The 20,306-nt window shown below is 46.8% G+C and overlaps 2 protein-coding genes across 4 annotated transcripts; one reads left to right on the top strand and one right to left on the bottom strand.

Moving 5' to 3' along the window:
- The first annotated feature begins 300 nt into the window (after positions 1-300).
- asxl1 (ASXL transcriptional regulator 1) lies at positions 301-14,908 on the top strand. Of its 2 annotated transcripts, XM_077018438.1 has the most exons (13): positions 301-1,158; positions 4,971-5,053; positions 5,216-5,218; positions 5,405-5,522; positions 5,618-5,780; positions 6,658-6,731; positions 7,504-7,588; positions 8,367-8,486; positions 9,316-9,482; positions 9,636-9,732; positions 9,953-10,058; positions 10,145-11,066; positions 11,173-14,908. In XM_077018438.1, the coding sequence occupies exons 1-13, from the start codon at positions 1,102-1,104 to the stop codon at positions 14,242-14,244; spliced, it is 5,067 nt and encodes a 1,688-aa protein (XP_076874553.1). In that variant the 5' UTR covers positions 301-1,101; the 3' UTR covers positions 14,245-14,908. The 2 variants fall into 2 exon arrangements, with proteins under 2 accessions (XP_076874553.1, XP_076874554.1); XM_077018439.1 differs by lacking the exon at positions 8,367-8,486 and having other exon boundaries at positions 893-1,158.
- Positions 14,909-15,357: 449 nt separating this feature from the next.
- pcmtd2a (protein-L-isoaspartate (D-aspartate) O-methyltransferase domain containing 2a) lies at positions 15,358-19,917 on the bottom strand. Of its 2 annotated transcripts, none has more exons than XM_077018436.1 (6): positions 19,630-19,917; positions 18,911-19,097; positions 18,346-18,448; positions 18,077-18,248; positions 17,680-17,803; positions 15,358-17,519 (listed from the first exon to the last, which is right to left on the bottom strand). In XM_077018436.1, the coding sequence occupies exons 2-6, from the start codon at positions 19,083-19,085 to the stop codon at positions 17,092-17,094; spliced, it is 1,002 nt and encodes a 333-aa protein (XP_076874551.1). In that variant the 5' UTR covers positions 19,086-19,097; positions 19,630-19,917; the 3' UTR covers positions 15,358-17,091. The 2 variants fall into 2 exon arrangements, with proteins under 2 accessions (XP_076874551.1, XP_076874550.1); XM_077018435.1 differs by having other exon boundaries at positions 18,779-19,097; positions 19,630-19,916.
- Between the last annotated feature and the right edge of the window lie 389 nt (positions 19,918-20,306).

Below are 20,306 nucleotides of genomic sequence, written 5' to 3'. Positions count from 1 at the left end.
TTTACTTTTTTAAATGACGTTTTGCTTAAGGTAATATCTTATACTATAACTCATTCACTACGTTTCATAGCTGCTTCTGTAAATCAAGAAGCTCCATTCATATGAATTATTTGGTAATGTGCATGAACCTGCGATGCCGTTTCAGAATGTTTTGAATATGTGCCAGTGGTCTTATAAATGGTTCACTCACAATCAGAAAAAGCTCTCAACTCGGGAAAGAAATTAGACCCACACAAATCAACGAGACCTGGAGCCTTTACTTTGAAAATGTCGAAAGCTCAAGAGGAAGTTGGTGCATCTTAGTCTATTCTTGGCATCAAATATTGTATTATGACTACGTTTAAGAGAAAAAAAATAACGCCCATAACCTACTAATCGGATTATTTAATTAAATGTAGTTCATTCTGTGAGACACACGACGCCCGCCGTGGTCGTTTGCATGATAACGGGCGGGTCCCCGGTCCCGTGTGCTACGTCAGACGGGCTGCTCCGCGGTGCTGGTTGGAAGAAGCGAGTGAAGAGAGAGAAGAGAAGAGAAGAGGGGGATGGGCACGAGCGTCTTGTGTTGCATTCCTGCAGTGTGTGTGTGACCTTTGACCTCGCAGTTGTGCTTCTCTTCTCCTTCTCCCAAAAGTGAGGAGGGGTGTGTGGTGTGTTTTTTTCCCCTTCCCTGCAGTTACACGCCTAAAGGAGTGTCTCGTGGCCGCCGGGGGGGCTCGCGCATGTGTTTACCAGCCACAGCCACTGGCACGCGGACGTACAAAGAGGCTCGCGCCACCTACCTTTAGCCGTTAGCCGCCGTAGCTAACCGCCGTAAGCTAACGTAGCTAACGCCGACCGTTCCGCTTCGGACGCGCCGCCGTCGCTCAGCCGAGGCGCGGGGCTTGAGTTTGCGAACGCTCCCGAGCGAAGGAGAACCCCGCGAAGAGGAGAAGGAGGAGGGCTGCTGGTGCTGGTGGTGGTTCCGAGACGTGCGGTGTCGACGCGGGGCAGGTGGCCGTGAGCGCGGCGAGGTCTCTCGGGCTTGTAAAGCGCGGTTCGTTCCCCCGGCCGAGGCCCGCCGCACCAGAGACGCGCGTATCCGCAGAGGAGACCGAGGACATGAAGGACAAGCAGAAGAGGAAGAAGGAGCGGACGTGGGCCGAGGCCGCTCGCATGGTAAACCCCGCCGCCCTTCCGCTCATATTTTACATTTTTTATTTTATATTTTTATGTTTTTTTTATTTAAATGTTTGCGGTAATTTCGCCGTGAGCGACTGGACAAAGCTTGTGTAGCCGGAGAGAGGGGGAGAGACCTGGGCTTGTATCAACCGTGTGTGTGTGTGTGTGTGTGTTTGCATCGCGTTTGGGGTCATGAAATCGGGATTAATCTCTTAAATTGCATGCGTATAAATGTAATATATTCATATATATCGATGTTAGTAGTAGTCTACGTGTGAATGAAACAACACAACTTGTAGCTTAGCACCGTTAGCGCCACTCGTTTGACCCTTTGTTTGCGAGTCTCGCCGGGGACGGGCCGACAAACCTCCCTGCCTCCCCAACACTCGTGTCCAAAACCCCCCCTTTGTTAACCGCATCCATCCCCCATTTAACGACGTGTGTGCCCGCTACAGTTTGAGCTTCACCCCGTGCGACGTTTAAAGTCCCTTTAATTGCTTAACGCTGCAGGCCGGTTAATTCCACACACTCGTGTGCGGCTTGTAGGTGCATCTAGTTTTTACGACTAAGCCATCATAATACGTATCAGTTTGCACGGTGAATGAATGCATGGGGTACATGTCATTTAAATGCACTGGGCTTTGTAGACAGTTTGGCTACCATGTGTAAACAGCACCCACTGCTTGGACCTCAACTTGAATATTGTGCGGTTGCTTATGAAAGTGATTTACCCTCTCAACACTTTGGGGTTATACTCGAATTGGTTGAATTAGTTGTATTTAAAAGAGATTTTATTTGCTGTAGAATCCTCAAACTCCTGCAAAATCAAGCTACGTGTACATAATTAAGTTGCACATTTCAACAAAGGAAATTCTCTGATTATTTGAACCATGGCCTAAATCTTAATTCATGCCATTTGTAATGCCCAAAGCTTTGTCACTGCTGCTATGAAGCATGTAGCTATGCGAGTTACATGCAATAACTTGTAGTACTTTCGAAAGACCTTATGACATCAGGACCCAGAGAAGTGCTTCGTGTGTCAGAGGCTGAATAATAATAATAATAATGTTACATGTCTATAGCACCTTTCTCAAAACGCAGGGACACTTTACAGAGGAACTAAAGCAATAATATTTTTAAAAAAGGGAGGGGAGCTGTCAAAATGTTTGATACGTCAGTGACAAGTGGTGCAAGCTATTTTTGTTAATAATGTTGCTGTCATTTTATACCTCTCATTTGTTAGAAAAACGTATGTATGTTCCTATCTTACTTAACAAATTTGATCAAATATTGCATAAACTTGAGCAATTTTTAGCTGAACAAAACTTCCTTGATTTGATTGAATGCTTTCATGCTTTCCTGGCTTTAGCCTTGGTATCGACATGTTCTGGCTGATATCTTGTGCTTTTAACAAGTGCCTGATGTTGAACAACCCAAGAGGGTACACCCTACCCCAGCCTGCCAGAACTGAGCGTCAACTTTGCCACTCGGATTTGTGGCAGGAGCTGACTTTAGCATGAAATCTAAAGCCACATCATGCTGCTACAGCCGGTGTTATCTGGTGGCATGTGCAACTCTAGGGTTACTGTCTAGGGTGGGGTGTAGAACTGGTGCTTAAACAACTTCCACACGTTTTGTCAGGCCATGGCCCTAGTGACAATGCTGTATTTTGTGGGTTTGAGGGCCCACAAAATAGCTGATGCAATGCACAGTACTGTCTGGTCTCCCTAATTGCTAAATCCAGAGCTTGCAACTTAATTCCTGTTTCTTGCATCAAGTTGAGTATGTTTAGTGAGCTGTCAGGTGTGAGTGGTTCACTTTGAAGAGATGGAGCACAGCACATGCAGGTAGGGACCCATCATGTGAAGTCTGAGGTTCAGCTGGCAGGTATCAGCTGGTTTGTGAGGCACAGACAGTCAATCAGGCACCGCAAAAAAATTTTCCCACCCACCAGAAATCCAGGCGGATGCCGACATATGAACAGACACTCTTCCTTCCATATCTAAATAGATTTGGTCATGTGCGTGCTCAAAAATAGATGTATGCAAAAGAAGTGAGAGGGCTAATACCTGCAAAGCCATATTCCATTTTAATTCATATAGCGTGCACACACCCCAGCGGTCGACTGGATTTGGTGTAATGCTGAATACATGTAGTATAGTGCTCGGCTATCGCATCTATATGTGAATTGGTTATAAAAATGTAGCGTCTGATAACTATTTAAATTCAGACAGCAGCGCAGTAAGCCAGGAGGGGAAACGACAATTTATGGAACAGCTGTGTCCTGGTGAAGGCTGTGCAGCTGTTTTTTGATCAACTTTTGTTGGCTTTTTAATTTTTTTATTTATTTTTTTGGCATTTTTGATGTGTCCTATCTATATAGTCCCATTCTTTAAGGTACCTAGCAGGCTCAGAGGTCTGTTAATAGCCCCAGCCCTTGTTGTTTAGGAATCCTATGGCACTTTCCTTTTATTGCTGTATCAAAGCACATTTGGTGCTCATTACTGCGGGTGCAGGATGTGTGTTTGTCGAGGCATGGCAGGATCTGGGTGGGGCACCCCCCCCCCCTATTTTTATGCTAAAATTGAAAGGCATGTTTGTGGGAGCAGGCGGCACTTCAGAGGCACTGCGGCCTTCCTCGAAAACAAGCCATTTAGTCCTGCCCTAAACGCCTGGGACTTCAGCGTCTGTCTGCGATTTGGGAAGATTTTATGAGATTTTTGCGGTTTTAATTTTTGGTTTTGATGCCTTGTATCTCATCACTCATGAGACACCTCCAAATGTTTTTGGATGACCTGGCTTGCCAATTTTGTTTATTAAGTACTTTGTTTATTGTGCCTTTAATGGTTGATGCTACCATTTAACAAAATGGAGAAAAAGACTTGCCAAAACCCCAAAATGCCTCATTGTGCAATACATTTACCACTACCGTACATTACATTAATGCCCTTCTTTGCTGTGGCGTCTAATGTCTAGACTATCTGAATGTATATGGGCGCTACATGTGCGTTAAATGTACTGGGAGTTTTTTTTTTTTTTTTTTTTTTTTTTGTCTGGGTGAATCTAAGGAGGAGGAATCTAAGAATTACTATTTCCTTCTCTGCTGTGTTCTCGTCTCTCGTAGATGCCGTTGCTGGCATGCTCTCTATATGTATGCGTGGGCGGTCCTGTATGTATCTGTCTACATGTTCCACACAAGCACTTTCCATTGCAGTGTCCTTGGCTCCAATACAACACCAGGATTATTCTGTAACGTTCCCCATCGTAACTACCAGGCTGAGAGTTTTTTTCTTTTTTCCCCCCATATGTATAAATAAACAGGCCTTAGGCCAGAAAGAATTGTTTGCAATAGGAAAACCATGTGCCGTGAGCATCTTAATGTTACTAGCCATGTAATGAGAGAAATAATTGTCACGTGGTTTGTGACTCGACAATTTGAGAAACAATTTCACAATTTTCCGTGCAGTGTGCCTGACGTTTGCTTCCTAGAGTTGTGCCGCACATGGGACGGTGTAGATGTTGTGGGTTGGAATGTACTTAACGCAGTTACTCTAGAAAACAGCAGAATATAGTTCCAGTGTTGAGAGCAACGATGTGCGTGATTGTGTTGAGACCCACTAATCCCAGACTCCGAGCGGCACAACACCGAAAGCAAGATGTCTGTTGGAGGAATACCATGTTGACCAGTTGCCTATGCCAACAAGAACCACGTTTTATATCTAGAGTTCACACATGTGGTTAGGATAAGTATGTGTTGGTCCACCGGTGAAGTGTTGTTCTTCATCTCCCGTCTCTTTCTCCCCTCAAAGGTTCTTGAGAACTTCTCTGATGCCCCAATGACTCCTAAACAGATCCTCCACGTCATCCAGACCAAAGGACTCAAAGAAATGAGGTCTGTCCTTGTTGCCCGTCCAAATGCAGAGTCTTTAGAAATTGTCAAAATGCTTGCTGTGTTCCAGAATTGCATATTAAACACATCAAAATTCTGTCCCCGCCCCCTCTCTCTTGGCATGCTCCATCCCAACATTTTGTGGGTGTGCTTCCTCACAAGCAGAAGGTAAGTGACTGTGGTTAATAAAACATAATGCCCAATAAACTGTTCTGTGCTTACTTTGCTTACTGCTCTATCCATCTTAAAGTGGTTCGTTCTCTCTCTCTCTCTCTCTCTCTCTCTCTCTCTCTCTCTCTCTCTCTCTCTCTCTCTCTCTCTCTCTCTCTGTCCCTTACACACACACACACACAGTGGCACTGCCCCACTGGCCTGCCTGGTCACCATGTTACACTCCCAGGTGCGAGGAGACAGAGTCAAAAACAGCATATTTTTCAAGCTGCCAGGAAGGATGAGTCTCTTCACCCTAAAGGTAAAGACGCCCTCAGTCCCTTCGCACGTAGCAGCCATGGAGATTCGGTCTTTCTGACTCCGCCTCCCCGGTCATTCATGTCTTTCCTCGCACAGAAAAATGCCCTTCAGTGGACGAAGAGCCCTTCGGCGGGCGACGCCCCCGACCAGGCAGCCACGCCCACATCTTCCACGGCAGCCTCCGTCGGAGCGGCAGAGGGGGCGGAGCAAGAGAGCTGTGACTCCACAGAGACGGCCGCAGCGAGTGGCGAGAATGATGGTGTGTAATCCTTTCACCGATCGCTTAATTTATTATTCAGCAAGAGCCTTTTTTAAAATTAGCATTTTATGTTTTCTTCCGTTGCTTCATTTAGCCACTTGAGCAGTGTGTGAATGGGTAATGGGCACGTCTAACACAAAAACACAGTAGAAACATCCGAAATACAGTGGAAAACGAACAAGTCAAATGGCGATGAACATCAAATGCCTTGGGCTCTGAGAACACAGGATGCCAGGGAAAAAATTGATTATTTTTATTTTTTTTTTCCTGAGGATGTGTGTGTTGCCATGGATACTGCAGCAGCACATGACATCTAGCAGTGACCTAGCAGTGTGCGTGTGCATAAGAGACTGCCTTTTAGCGAGCACAATTACAGCTAATTATGGAAGTGTTTTGCATTGTATACACACACTTGGCCAAACAAAAAGAAAGACATCTAAGTGTTAGTTACCACTCACTATGTTTGTCCATAAAAATTAATTAATTTTCAGGTACACTGTCTGCATGTTGAGGACATAACACCGCTTAGGACAATTTGTCTATGGCTACCGCATGTTTAGCTTCTGTAAGTCTAGATCCATGCCCCATGTGCAGGGGATCACACAGAGTCTGTGGGCTTGGCCTTTCTTTTCCTCTTTTTATGCCATTTTTTTCCTCGTTCGATACTTTAACTGCTGTTCAAGGTGGCAGCGTGTTGCATTGTCTTAAGGTTCACCATTACAGTTCAGAAGCACACCACACCGCACACAGCAGGCTCATTTTATACGATGATACGCGTTTTTGCTGTCGGCTGTTCTACAGAACATGATCAGAAAAGAAAATAATAATAACAACAACCCCAAAACGGCGTCTCTGCTGGTTTTGCTCCCCTTTGCAGCCTCGGTGGACGAGACCTCCTCCAGTGCCTCCTGCTCCACAGAACCCCAGAGCCGCCTGAGTCGATCCTCCCAGGTACTCCAGTGCCTTAGCCCACCTAACGCCGTTCCTTACCAGCCGCCATCAGTTTGCAGCACATGCAGGATGTCCACACGACTACACCTCCATCTCCACCCATGGACATTGTTCTCAATCGCAGCCTCTCTGTACCCATCAGAGAACCCAAAAGAACATTTTGATATGTTTATTTTCTTTTGCCCCCATCGCGTTCCCAAAGTCCCTTGTGCAATAGGTGTCTTCTAACGTCCATTGGGTTTGCATGCCAGCGTTGATGACAAACCCCAGTAATTAACGTCTTGGCAGACAGTATTATGGGATAGATCTTGTTTATCATTAATCATTAGTAGAGAACCACACCTGTTGTTGTTGTTGTTGTTATGACCTTATCTCATTAACTAGATTGTTGTGAAAGTGGAGAGAGAGCTTATTTGCTATTTTAAAGTAGGTTTGGTTCAACTTGACTCGGTGTTCACTTTGAGATATTATAATAATAGTAATTTTAAAAACTTATCACAAAAGCTCTGACTTTTTATATAAAATTCTGGGCATATGCATTTGCAGTAATTGCACATTGAGCAAAGAATTCTCAATGACCTGAAAAGATTCTTCATTTCTTGTCATGCATCAAATTCATTTCCATTAACCTCACAAAGACCATTCATTTATTTAATGAATTCCTTTTTTTAAAATCATTTTCTTCCTTTTCTGTAAATGCATGTGTGTGTCTGTGTGTGTGTCTGTGTGTGGCGCTCATGAATTTCTCTCTTTCTCCTCCTCTCTCTTACAGTCAGGGAGGCAGAGGAAGAAAGCTGTGATGATGCCTCGTGTGGTTCTTACTCCACTCAAGGTCAACGGCGAACACGTCCCATCAGGTTACTGTCCCCCCTCTTCCTCCTCCTCCTCCTCCTCTTTTGCTCCATTTCCTCCCACCTTTTTTCACTCTGCAGTGGTTTGTTTACCCACTCCCTCTGATCGTGGATGCTCTCTGTCTGACTGGCCTGACAGTGTTTGTAATTTAATGCACTGACACTCTTTAATCATTTACACTGCAACCTTCTCTCAGGGCAGTTTCTCCACAGTCCTGTCCTGTTGGCAGCCTCCTCTGTCTCTCAGTTATCACTAAAAAAATATAAGCATCTTCCCAGAAGGCTCTGAATTTTTTTGTTTGTTTTTTTTTTTTTTTTTTTTTTTTTTGTTTTTAGTTTTGTTGTAGCTTGCTCTCAGTTACCTCTGTGTGAGACCAGTGTTTCTGGTAGTCAGCTCTGCTCTAGGCCCTGTGGATATCTGACCCCTCTGCTTTGCATTTGCACCCACACTCAGATAACTGCTCACCCTTTCTGGCCCTCTCTCTCTCTCTCTCTCTGTCTCTCTGTCTCTCTGTCTCGCTCTCCCTCTTGCTCGCTCTCCCTCTTGCTCGCTCTCTCTCTCTCCCCCCATGCCTGGGACATATGCCCTTGTGGCTGTGTGCGCGCATTCACTAGCCAGAACTTTTATTTTGAAATTTTAGTAAATTATTATTATTTTTTTTTTTGCCTGCCGCTCCAGCCTCTTCAGTGTCACTGGCTCCTCTACCTGTCCTGCCCCTCCCACCACACTCCCTCATTCGCAGAGTCTCACCATCCTCCCTCCTCCCCCACCTGTCCCCCCCAGGAGCTGCAGACAGGCGCAGGGAAGGGTCTAGGGGGGGTCCAGGCCCCACCCTCCGTGCCCGCTCCGAGCTGGGCTGGAAACGCCCCCAGCACTTCAAGAGCATGCGTGGCCTCCGTTCAGGTACAGAGGATGAGACCCCCGGGACCCGTTTATCAGTCGATGAACTTGTACGCCTTTCCCACCAGTTCGCTTACCTGTCCCGTCCATGCAAGTGATGAGGCCCTACGTTCAGTCCTGCTTTCAGGGTGCTTCGTGGGCCCAAATGATAAGCTGCTAAAACCGAAGCGAATGATCCCCCAAATGAGAGTTTTCCACTCCCAACGTGACCTCGCTGTTATCATTCCTTTATAACTGCTTGATGGGCGGCATTTAAAATCGTGATTCTCAGCAAATGCTTTAAGTTTCTTTTTTTGTTTCATTGTTTTCGTTGTTGTTGTTATTATTTTTGACATTTGAATTTGTTTCAGATGTTCTCAGACATGTTGGAGTCAGTAATCACTGAAACCGTGCAGACTGAGGTTTTGGGCTTGTCTGCCCTGTGTGATGCTAATTGAACTCAGTTATGTTGGCTGCATATTGAATGCAGGGCATGATCTGGCTGCTCTCTTGTGCTTTCTGCAATGTTATATAAATGCTACAATTTTGGTTCTGACTACAAATGAAGTCTTATTGTAATACAATACAGCCCTTGCTGAAACCTCAGTATTAAACACTGTTTATCACAGATCTGGACCCATCAATGCTCATTGAGTCACAGCCACCAATTTTTGAATAGACAGAATATTTCCGATCCGTGGAATATTTCTGCAGCCAGTTGCTTCTGCAACAGACGCGCTGTGTTAAGAAAAGGGCACTGCAAGACGAGCAGCCTCGCGAGGCTCACGTGGCTTTGAGCTGTGATGGGTAGCACTTGCGTGTGCGCTGACGCCGCGTTTGGGGGATTTTACAGGGCCCATGAAGAGGAGTCGGGGTGGGGTGGAGGTCGACTTTGAGACCCCCGGCTCCATCCTGGTCAACACCAACATCCGCGCCCTGATCAACACGCGCACCTTTGCGGCGTTCCCCTCTCACTCCCAGCAGCAGCTCCTCCAGCTCCTCCCCGAGGTGGACAGGCAGGTGCGTCTTGTGCACACCTCCACCCACCCCATGCTGCCGGTGCTGGGGAACAAGCGCCCAGTTTTTTTTTTTTTTTGTCCAGACCTGAAATGTTTGCTATGTATTCACTTGTTTCTGTCATCGTTTCATCCCGTCTGCCTTTTCAATGCACAGGTCGGCCCAGACGGCCTTGCTCGGCTCAGCAGCTCGGCGCTGAATAACGAGTTCTTCACTCATGCCTCTCAGAGCTGGAAAGAAAGGCTTGCTGAAGGTGAGGGTCACCTTCATACAGGAACATGGTGCTTTTTTTAGGTACACTTCCCATCAGTTAACCATTTCAAATGGGCTTGCTTTAAAGAAAGAGAAAAGACCATCAAAGGCTAATCAGTTTTTAAGAAGATATTTCTACGTTTATACTGGGAAATGTTTTGGGGCGTTTTCTAGGTGTCAAGGGTTAGAAGTTGTATGTAAATATTTTTCCTCCATCTTAGGTGAATTCACACATGAGATGCAAGTTCGTTTCAGACAAGAGATGGAGAAAGAAAAGAAGATGGAGGCATGGAAGGAGAAGTTTTTTGAGGAGTACCATGGCCAAAAGTAAGATCTCATGACTCATTTAACTTGATCACAGTGGGTTTAATAAACTCCTTGCAACTTGATGTTCTCCTTGCCTTCCCCTGTAGGTCTGGCTTGAGTCACGAGGAGTCACTGAAACTCACAGTGAGCGATGCCGGAGACGTAGCTGGATCCGTCCTGGGAGCAGAGTCCACCGCCGTAGCCACACCCAAGAGGAGAAGTGTTGGAAGAAGGCGGAGAGAGGGTCGTATCAGGAGACGATCACGCGCTGATCTGAGACGCAGGGCACGCCGACCACTCTGCAAGAGCACTCCTGCGGCCGGGGCACCAACGGAGCAGGCTGAGGACCAGGCCTCGTCACAAGCAGCCACCGCGGCTTCCTCGCCCGTCCCAGAGACCGCCGCGGTTCAGGGAGAGATCGTTCTTCCGGCAGATTCTGAACCGGAAGCCCCCGCAGAAACCACTTGTCCAGAGGCTCCTCCCTCCCCCGTGCCCATATCCACTCCTGCTCCTGCTTCCTCCAGCTCCACCTGCGACGAACCGGATGCCTCCGACCGCCTGCTGTCCCCAGTCCCCGAGCCCCCCGTCGCGTCCACCTCGTCCCCGTCGTCGTCGTCTTCCTCGACGTCGTCTTCATCCTCTCCTTCCTCGTCTCCCTCCTCCGCATCCGACAGGCCAGGGACCTTCGCCGCGAGTTCCGATTCCTCCTCGTCCACCTCCTCCTCGTCCTCGACCGCCGCTGTTGCCACAGACACCCTCGATGACGGGGCCTCGGTCATCACCACGGGCACAGCGGGCACCGGGGCCAGCAGCAGGGAGAGTAGCCCGGCAGCTAGTCCTGCGACTTCCAGTCCTGCCATCCAGCTCAAAGAGCAGAAGAGGAGGCCCGACGAGTCCCAGGCCTTCACCAGCTTTCCCGAGAAACGGGCGCGGCTGGACGAGCGTCAGTCCTTTCGTAACACAGTTGACTGTGTGCACTCAGAAAAGCCACAACCTACAACAGAGGAACCCAAGGTCCCGCCAATCCGGGTATGACTGTCTTTTCGGCCTTGCCAGAGATTCTGTTACAACTCACTAAAAATATGGTGAAACATGTTTATGGTCTTTAATCTCTCTCTAATCTTTTCCCCCCCAGATTCAGCTCTCCCGGATCAAACCGCCCTGGGTCAAAGGGCCGCCAACGTACCAAATCTGTCCCCGCATCGTGCCCCCCAGCGAGGGGTCGCGGCGCAGCGGGACAGGGGCGCGCACCCTGGCGGACATCAAGGCCCGCGCCCAGCAAGCCCGTGCCCAGCGGGAAGCCGCTGCTGCTGTTGCAGCCGCTGGGGACGGGGCAGGGCCTGGGGGGGGCGGCCCGGGGGGTGGTACTGGGGTACCGGATCGCACCAGCGGGCGGCGTTCGAGAGAGCACCCGGGCCCCGTTGAACCTGGAGGAGGAGGAGGAGGAGGAGGAGGAAGACGAGGAGGAGGAGGAGGAAGAGTTGATGTGGAGGAACAGGAATCGCCTGCGAGCTCTCATTCGTCTGGAGCACAACTACAGTTGTCCTCTGTAGGAAGTCCAGAAAAGGCTGACGCCTCCACTCCGCAGACGGTACCGTCCCCGTCCTCGGTTTCCTCCAACCCATCAGTGCTCCCGTCCGAGTCCCCCAAAACCCCTATTCCGTCGCCACCCGAGACGGACAGCCCAGCCTCCCAGGACCCGGTGGAGGAGATCTGCGGAGTGGAGGAGGTGGCTGCCTGCTCCAGCGATAAAGCCTCTGAGCAGACGTCAGACACTCCAGTGCCTACTCCAAGTGAGCCTGAGTCCGTAGGCAGTCATCAAGAAGTCAGGGGTGAAGACGCAGATTCTAGTGACGGTGTAGTGGTGTCTGCCAATGATGTGACTGTGGCCAGTGAAGCAGTTAATCTAGTTCCCACATCCATACCCGATTCGCTGCCTAGGTTTGGTGCTCAGGGTGTGGATGTGATCAGAACCTTGGCTGCATCGTCTCAGTCTTGGGAAGGTGAACAGAATCAAAATGAGCATCGTTCTGCCACTACTGGTGTGATCCAGCATGGCTCAGATGTTAAAGGCCCCAAAGAGACACTCGTTACAGCCCGCAATGGTTTGGTGGAGGGATCAGAGGAGAGAGCCGTTAGGGAGACAATATTGCAGGAACATAAGTCTGAAGAGGTTGAGGGTCGTTGTAAATATGGAGCAGGCTATGAAAGTTCTCTCCCCTCTCTACCAGAACACACCAGGGAGGATGATTCTGGGATGCACAGTGACTCCACAGAGACGGCATCAGACTTTGAGAACGAAAACCAAGAGGATGAGCCAGTGGACTGGCATAGGGCGATGGACCATAATGGACTGCAGGCTCAGAATATGAAGTCCCAGAGTCAGCCTGTCATTCAGATACCAAGTCGACTTACCTCATGCACTTTGAGCCCTTCCCAGCACCAGCAGCCAGTGATCCAAGCCCGTGTCTGTAACCCTGCCCATGGCCAGACAGTTATTCAGGCGCGTTTCCCAAATGGTATGCCAAACCAGCCAGTAATTCAGCCACAAAAGCAGCACACAATGCACAGCCATGGCACAAACCATGCCCAGGAGCAGAACTCCGGTTCCCTGACCCTGGCACACGGGCAGCCATACCTCAAACAGGGAGAAAAGGACCAAAGCAGGACACACGGTCTAAATGAGAACAGCAATGGTGGGAAGTCATTTATTCCAGCAGATGACGATTCTGGGTTGAAAAACGCCTCCCAAGTACCTACTGTCAAGAGAAGTCAAGGTTCAGCTCGGCCTGTGTCCTCAGTAGAAGCTAACAATCCTCTGGTCACCCAGCTTCTTCAAGGCAGTCTGCCGTTGGAGAAAGTCCTACCCCAGCCACACTCAGTAAGTAAGCTAGAGATAAATCGGCTCCCAGGGACATCGTTAGCCGTGCCGTCAAGCCGACAGCCGGGAGGACCACCCAGGAGCCTGGCTCCCCGTTTCAGAGCCCCTGCTGAGACGGCGGGCTCTACAGAACCTGTTGGTCCAGAGTTCCAGCACAAAGCCCCTTCTGCTCGGGTGTCCCCCGGTCCTGGACGGAATTATGGTCCCAGCCCAACCGGCGCTGCTCAGTCTCGAATGGCCTGCTTGTTTGAGGAGGCCAGCTCTCGAGGAACAGTGGTCCAGCAATTCGTTCCTCAACCATCGGGGTCCGCTGTGCCGCCTGGTGCGGTGCCCGTCATTACCTCCCTCCCCTCCACTTCCTCCATTTCCAGGCATCCGTTGGACAACTCTCAGAGCGTTCCGACCTCGGACTCGGCTGTTATCAAAGAGCACTCCACACCTCAGCCTTGCAGGGGTGAAACTCCAGAGAGGTCAGCAGGAGGTTTTCAGCAGCCTCCGACCAACCTCCCCCAGCCCGCGTGCCGAACCACACCCGACGCCCCCTCTCCCCCACACGGTGACCTTTGTCCCTCCGAAGTTGTACCTACTGTAAAGATCAACTGGCGCCCATCCAAACCACAGCCGCCCCAACCTCAATCCTACCAGCAGCAACTCTCTCTTGCGGCTGCTGTGAAAAACGAGGTCTCCTTGCGCCCCTCCTGCCAGCAAGCTGTCACCAAAAATTCACAGGCTCCTATGGGTGGCAATAGTTCGGTCGTTGTAGTAACCAAAAAAGAGCCCCCGAGCTCCGTGGACAGTTACATGACGGGTGCAGGGAGTGGAGGGGCAATGGAAGGGCTTCTCAACATGGAAATGTCGCTCGTCAGAATGGCAAAGAAGGAACAAGGCAAAAATCCGTACAGCCGCCACCCGGACTCCTCGGCGTCCCCGGTCTCCTCCTCCCCCTCCTCTGCCTCGTCTCTCCCCTATCATCTGTACGGGAAGTTGCCCAAACTGCAGCAGAGCGCAGGGGTCCTGAGCGGGGGCTCTGGAGGGGCCTCGTCCGGCTTTAGCTACACGGCTAACGTGTCCGTGGTGGACGGTAGCGGCTTTTCCCGCAGCATAGCGGATAGCGTGCTTCAGCTGCGGCCACGCATAGGGGGCGCGGGAGGCCAAAGCACCGCCATCAGCATCCAGGCGTTCGCCGACAGTGCCACGGAGGACGTGGCCCTGAAGTGTTCCTGCCGTCTCAAGGCTATGATCATGTGCCAGGGGTGCGGTGCCTTCTGTCACGACGACTGCATCGGCCCCTCCAAACTGTGTGTTTCTTGTCTGGTTGTCAGATAGTGTGTTGCAGCACCTCCAAACTGGGCCTGAAAGTTCAACCCTTTGGCCTCTGCAAGACTTTCTGTTCTCTTACCTGTGGTCAGAAACCAGATTAACTTTTGGACTCAAGTGAGCAAAGGAGGAAGGACTCTTGGTGTGAATACAGGCCATGTTTTTGGTGATGGTCAAGGCAAAACAATAGGGCTGGAAAATGCCCTGCAAGATTAAATTCAGTCTGTATTTTTTCTTCATATTTTTTCTATTGCTGTTATGATGGTGTTATGATGTGTATTATTGTTGTTATTATTATTATTATTATTATTGGTATTAAGTGAATTTACATGGCACGGTTGATTGTAGATTGTGCCTTTTTCTTTATAATTTTTTTTCACAAAACATTTACCTCATCTACATGACGCCAGTCATCAGTTCAGTGTGAAAATGGTGGCATTCATGTTTGCGTTTTTCTCACTTTCTTCTCTGCAAAGAGAGAGTGTAAAGTTATTTTGTGTGTCTTGTCTTGCAAAGAAATATTTTTTTAAATCATTAAATAAGCAAATTACTTTTTGTTATTTTGTAAGTGCTTCCTTTTTTTTTTCTTTTTCTTTTCTTATCCAAAGTGAAGTCTAGTCTGTACTTGGCGGTTAAGCACAGTATTCTCATCTAATAAAGCTGACAAAGAGCATTCCCTCTTAGCTTTTTTTTGTTTGTTTTGTTCAATTTTTGTTCTGTTAAGTGATAGTAAAATCTGCTGGTGTTTTAAAATATTGATTTCTTTAGAAATGTCCACTTTCGACAGATTCATAAATCTGGGACGTCAGCATGATGTCTTATTTTAACTTTCCTGACCCCTGTGCACGAAGGTAACGTGGTTAAATTAAGGAAAATATCAAGCTGCTAGATGTAAAGTTGCAGTTACGTAGCATAAACACTGCTTCACAATGGAGGAGTTTATTCTTGCTGGTCCCCACTCAACACATGAGTGCAGTAACTAGCTAATCACAGGAACATTTGTGCATGTATGGGCATATCTCAGAACGTCCCCATCTTACCACCTTGCTACATGTTTCTTCAAGTGTTGATGTATACTGATTTGTATTGATCACTGTTAAATTACAATTAAGAAGCTTAAGGTAATGTTAGAACATTTTATTGAATGAACCTACCACATGTATACATTTATTTTTTAATTTATTTTGACCATTTTAAAACTTGATTTTACATCAATAGTCATAGACCTATATATTCTAGAACACAGCTCTTTAAAGGCAGGTTTCTTCCATTGTCACAACATGGGCACATTTTGAATATGGCATATTTGCAGATGCGAGTCTTTGTTTAGCTCTGGTCATTGCTACATTTGGCACCCAGTCTTGAAATAGGTCCCTGCAGTTCAGTGTGAACCAATTCCTCAAATAATTTGCTGGGGGTTTCACAGGTAGTGGATCAGTATAAGTAGAAGCATGTAAAACCCTTTGACACGCGATTTCCATGTCAGATTTGCACAGAATGAGCATTTTCTGTCCCAGAAACAGCAACAGTGTGCCAAACTGTTTTGACCCTTTTTGATGATGCCTCAAAGAAGGCTAATAATGGTATTCAAAGATTTTGAAATACTTATAAGTACATTAAAACATCTAAGCATGTCCTCCGGATACAAGTTTGTGCCCTGTGATACTAAACATGGTGCACACTAAGCCAAAACAAAGTGAATTGGAAAATGAATTAATATGTATATATTTTAAAAAATCAATTCCTTTGAACCGTGTATGAAACCCCGGCACTTCCCTTGAAAGAACCACTGAGAAGATCCCAACTCCAGAATGTTTTCCCCACCATTAAAGACAAGACTTGAGCGTTAATGCCACTGAAGTATTTGCACCTTTCACACACTCGAACGACACTGCTTTTTTTTTCCCCCCTTTTATCTGCTTTTTCATTTAATGGATCAGTCTGTACAAGACAGCAGAAGAGCAAGAGCCCTGTGAGATCCCAGCAGGCTCCATTTATATCATAGTAATACCACTTTTGGAACAAAAAGAACTGACCAGTCCAGTGTATGCTCTGTGTCCCCCCTATTAAAGGACTGGAGATCAAAAACTACAGCTAAAATAGATGATTCTCTGTGCCCCGTTACCGTGATGGTAACTTAGGATACCATATTGTTTAATAAAGGTTAGCTGGCAGTGAGAAACACATGAACATATCAAATGGTAAGGTGTTCAATAAGCCGCTTTTTCTGGAGTTAGTGAATTAGTGTTTGGCGGGAACTGAACAGATGTTTAAGCAATACCTCTGTATGCATAGGCTTTTCATAATGTAAAGCACCAGGTTCAACGTGTTTTTATCATTTTGAATTTTTTTCACTTAAAATCTTCATTTTATTCAAATGGAAAATCAGATTCTAAATGGCATCAGGTACTGTTTTGTTTTTTGTTTTGTACTGACTGAACTGTTCAATTGTCAAATCTTTTGAAATTAACTACACAAGAACTAAAACTCCAATTGGGAACCGTCTTAAGCCATCCCAAACCAAGAACTATGTTTATTAACAAAGAGAATAGTGGATGTCTTGAGCACTGTGTGAAAACCTGTTTTTTCCTTATCAAATTCATTAAGAGCTTTAATAGTTCAGTAAAAGAGGAGATTTTGCAATTACCATTTTACATATAAGAATGGGTCTATATGTTATGATTGAGGGAGCCATTTGTGCTTGTCAGCAAATTCCCAGAAACTGATTATTCAACCATTATAAAGTAGACTTGTGCAGATTTTTGCTGACAGGGCTGGAGTAGTCCACAGGGGTGGGGCTGTTGATGCCATGGGTACTGGTGGCCAGTTTATGACTGAACTGGGCAAGTTGATGGCTTACTTTTCTCTGTAGTAAAGAAGGTACATCTTGAGAGGCTCTGGAAGAGGCAGGCTAAGGATCCTCTCCCTCAGGAGGTTAACAGGAGCCTCAGTTAGCAGGACTCTATCCTCCTTCCTCCTCCCATCTTGGTCATCTTCTACCTCGTCTTCCTCTCTTTCACAAACTCCCCGGCAGTCCTCCTCTTCGTCGTCCGTCCCTGGATGGTTGTTGTCATTCAAAGGTCCGGGGATAAGGCGGCTCATGAACACATAGCGGTTGGTCAGTAGGGTTGAGTCACGGTGTTCCCGTCTCTGTTTCATGCGAGACCTCCCTCTGAATCCCACCCTCCTTGGCAGGGGCCACAATCCAGACACTGACTTCTTCAGAGTCTGCCGGATGGAGATGCGAGCCAAATCCTGGAGGCTTCGCACCTCAAACATAGCAGCTGTACAACACGAAACATATTGACCAAAGGATCTAGTCAGACATCAGCAGGAGGTGAGTAAAAAATATCTCGGGAGTGTTTCATTTTCTGTAAGCTATTAGTACTTCTATACATAAACAAATGTCCATATAAATGTGAACTTCTATTAAAGCCTACTTACGTAGAGGAACTGTTCTGGGTTTGCCATTCTCTCGGTGTTTTGGAAGCACTAAGGGTGCAAAAGACACAGCGATAATCTTCTTTGTCTCCCATGCGTTATACCCAGTGCGAGTAATTTTAGTAAGCTGTGAGAAAAGAGAAAACTGTGAACGATTTTTGTAAGTACATGAAAACAAGTGTGTGAAACCCTTCAGGATTAATCTGGACAAAGAATAAAGATCATTGTGACATTTTGCCGGATAATTACTATTCACAATAAATTTGTGACCAGGATGAAGCCGGTTCTGTTGCCATCACTACATGAAAGACACACTCGGGTGTTCTAGGAGCCCAGCAGATTGAGCGCAGCCCCGCCACTAGACGACATGGCAGGTCCACTGGAAAGACATCTTGCTCACCTTTTCCTCTAAGGGCAGCACCAAAATGCCCCCGACTTTCAAGAGGTTCTTCATGTAGTCTTCGTGCTCCCTCTGAACGCCTGCACCGCAGTACACCCTGTCGTACTGCCTGCTCTCCGCACCAATCTCCAGACAGTTCCCCATTACAAACGACGGCTCACAGAACTCAAACCTGATGCATGGAAGATCAATGATATAAGTGAAGCCACATTGTCTGTCCTGTCCTTACTCTATATTTGCTATACCAAGTCATCACATGCGGACAAGACCTGTCAAAGCTGTCACTGGTCTTGATAAAGCAATCCAGCTTCTGATAAGCATAATCAATGACATCAGCATGTAGTTCAATGCCATGATTCACACCAAATGGACCTGCAAACAAAACAGATGGCTCAACATTTACTTACTGACCAACAGAAACATCCTATCTATGAAAAAAATGCCATTTTCCTTTACCTCTATAATTGCCTCTTTACCTGTTGATTTCAATTAGCTTTTTAACATTTTTACCACCACTGTTAACAGGAATAGGTACAAACAGAAAACTTTGTTCTAAAAAAATCTAGATTTACATTTAGGCATTTCCCCAGCAGTTAATAGGCCTTTACCTAAATTGGCTTATATGTTCGTCAATATTTCATCAGCACAGGTTTCCAATTAATTCTTTAAAAGATTAACTGCATTGTTGCAACTCTGATTTACCTAATATGAGGCCCACCATGGTGCTCAAGTAGCCTGTTCCACTGCCCAGGTTCAGGAAGGAGAGACCAGGGTGAAGATCCAGAGCCTCCATCACCTCAGAATAGATACAAGGTGCAGAGAGGTGGATGTTACCATGTCTCCAGGCCAGGTCCTTGTAGGCGCTGTCCCGAAACTCTTCTAGGTAGTAGTCCGCGCGGTCAATGGCCCTGAAAGCACATTCCACGAGCTCCGAACGAATGTACTGGGCCTCCTTCAGGTTGTCAATCAACTCATCATTGTCCTCCCCTGCACTCACAGCTCCACCCATTGTAACTATTTGCTGAGGAAGAACACAAGGAGTTATTCAACCCCCATAGCGGAAAAGTCACCGTGTAAAGTCACTAGTCCTATATTCTTTGTCTGGCTCTCAATGCGTGCAACGACTGTGTGTTGGGAATACAATAAGATCAACATGGCAGCATCAGGTTATAATATTCACAGGACAACAGTACAGTTTCAGTAGGCTATCGGATGGTGGTGCTGCGACGCTCGAAAGCCTAAACTTCCCCAGAGACTCTAGAACTGAGGAATATTCCCACCAATCCTCTCGCGCGCTCAAAATGCAGCTGCGACATTCGATAACAAAAGCATCTTGTGTAGGTCGCATCGTGGCTATACGTCCCCAATCACACACTAAATCAAATGAACACGAACCTCTCTCCATACATGCTGTTTGAAACCATTTTATATCGCTTTAAATTGGAAGTTGTGTAGATAATAATTTAACCCAGATAACAATATGGCACTAGGCTACATGTAGGTGAAAATAGCTGATGCTGATATTTATACATTTCATGCCATTTTCGACTCACCTTTGATGCAAACAGTCGATTTTGCTGGAAATAAAGGTCTTCGCAAAAGATGGGCACTGTGCTTAATTTGATCTCCTTCGCAAACAAAGAAACTCGTCACGAGCAACACACCGGCAACTCAGCCTCTGGCCACTTATCTGAAGTAATAGCGATGGTGTTAACAGCCGTTGTATGTTTTGTTAATGGTCTCCATTGTTTTTACCCTGTCGGATATCTTCCCATCAACATTCAATACGAGTGGCCACAATTCTGGATGTAAACATTGACCAGCTGACTGACTGACGTCACGCAAACAGAAACTGTGAGGCACGCACACTTGGTTAGAAGTCGTAAGTATTCATCCTAGAGCGTCTATGTAGGTTCATGCGTTATTAACGTTAAGATAACTCGCCAAAGCTGTTGATATATAGTATTAGCATTCCTAGATTACCTCTGATGAAAAGAACAGAAAAAGTACAAAATAAAGGTTTAGGATCACAAAGGGCCAGTACATTTACTAAAATATCATTTTAGCCAGTCTTTTAAGGTTATGTATTAGATACAAACGCATTGAAAATAATAAAATAGGCAACTTCCTCATTGCAACCAGTAGATGTCAGCTAAAAATTGAGAATATGTATCATTATTAACATTATTACAAAAATGGCAATCCATTTTTTACCCCATTTGCTAATGAG

This window comes from Brachyhypopomus gauderio, chromosome 10 (assembly GCF_052324685.1).
Source record: "Brachyhypopomus gauderio isolate BG-103 chromosome 10, BGAUD_0.2, whole genome shotgun sequence".
NCBI lineage: Eukaryota > Metazoa > Chordata > Actinopteri > Gymnotiformes > Hypopomidae > Brachyhypopomus > Brachyhypopomus gauderio.
Note: the sequence above shows the minus strand (reverse complement) of the source record. Positions and strands in the feature narration are given on the sequence as shown.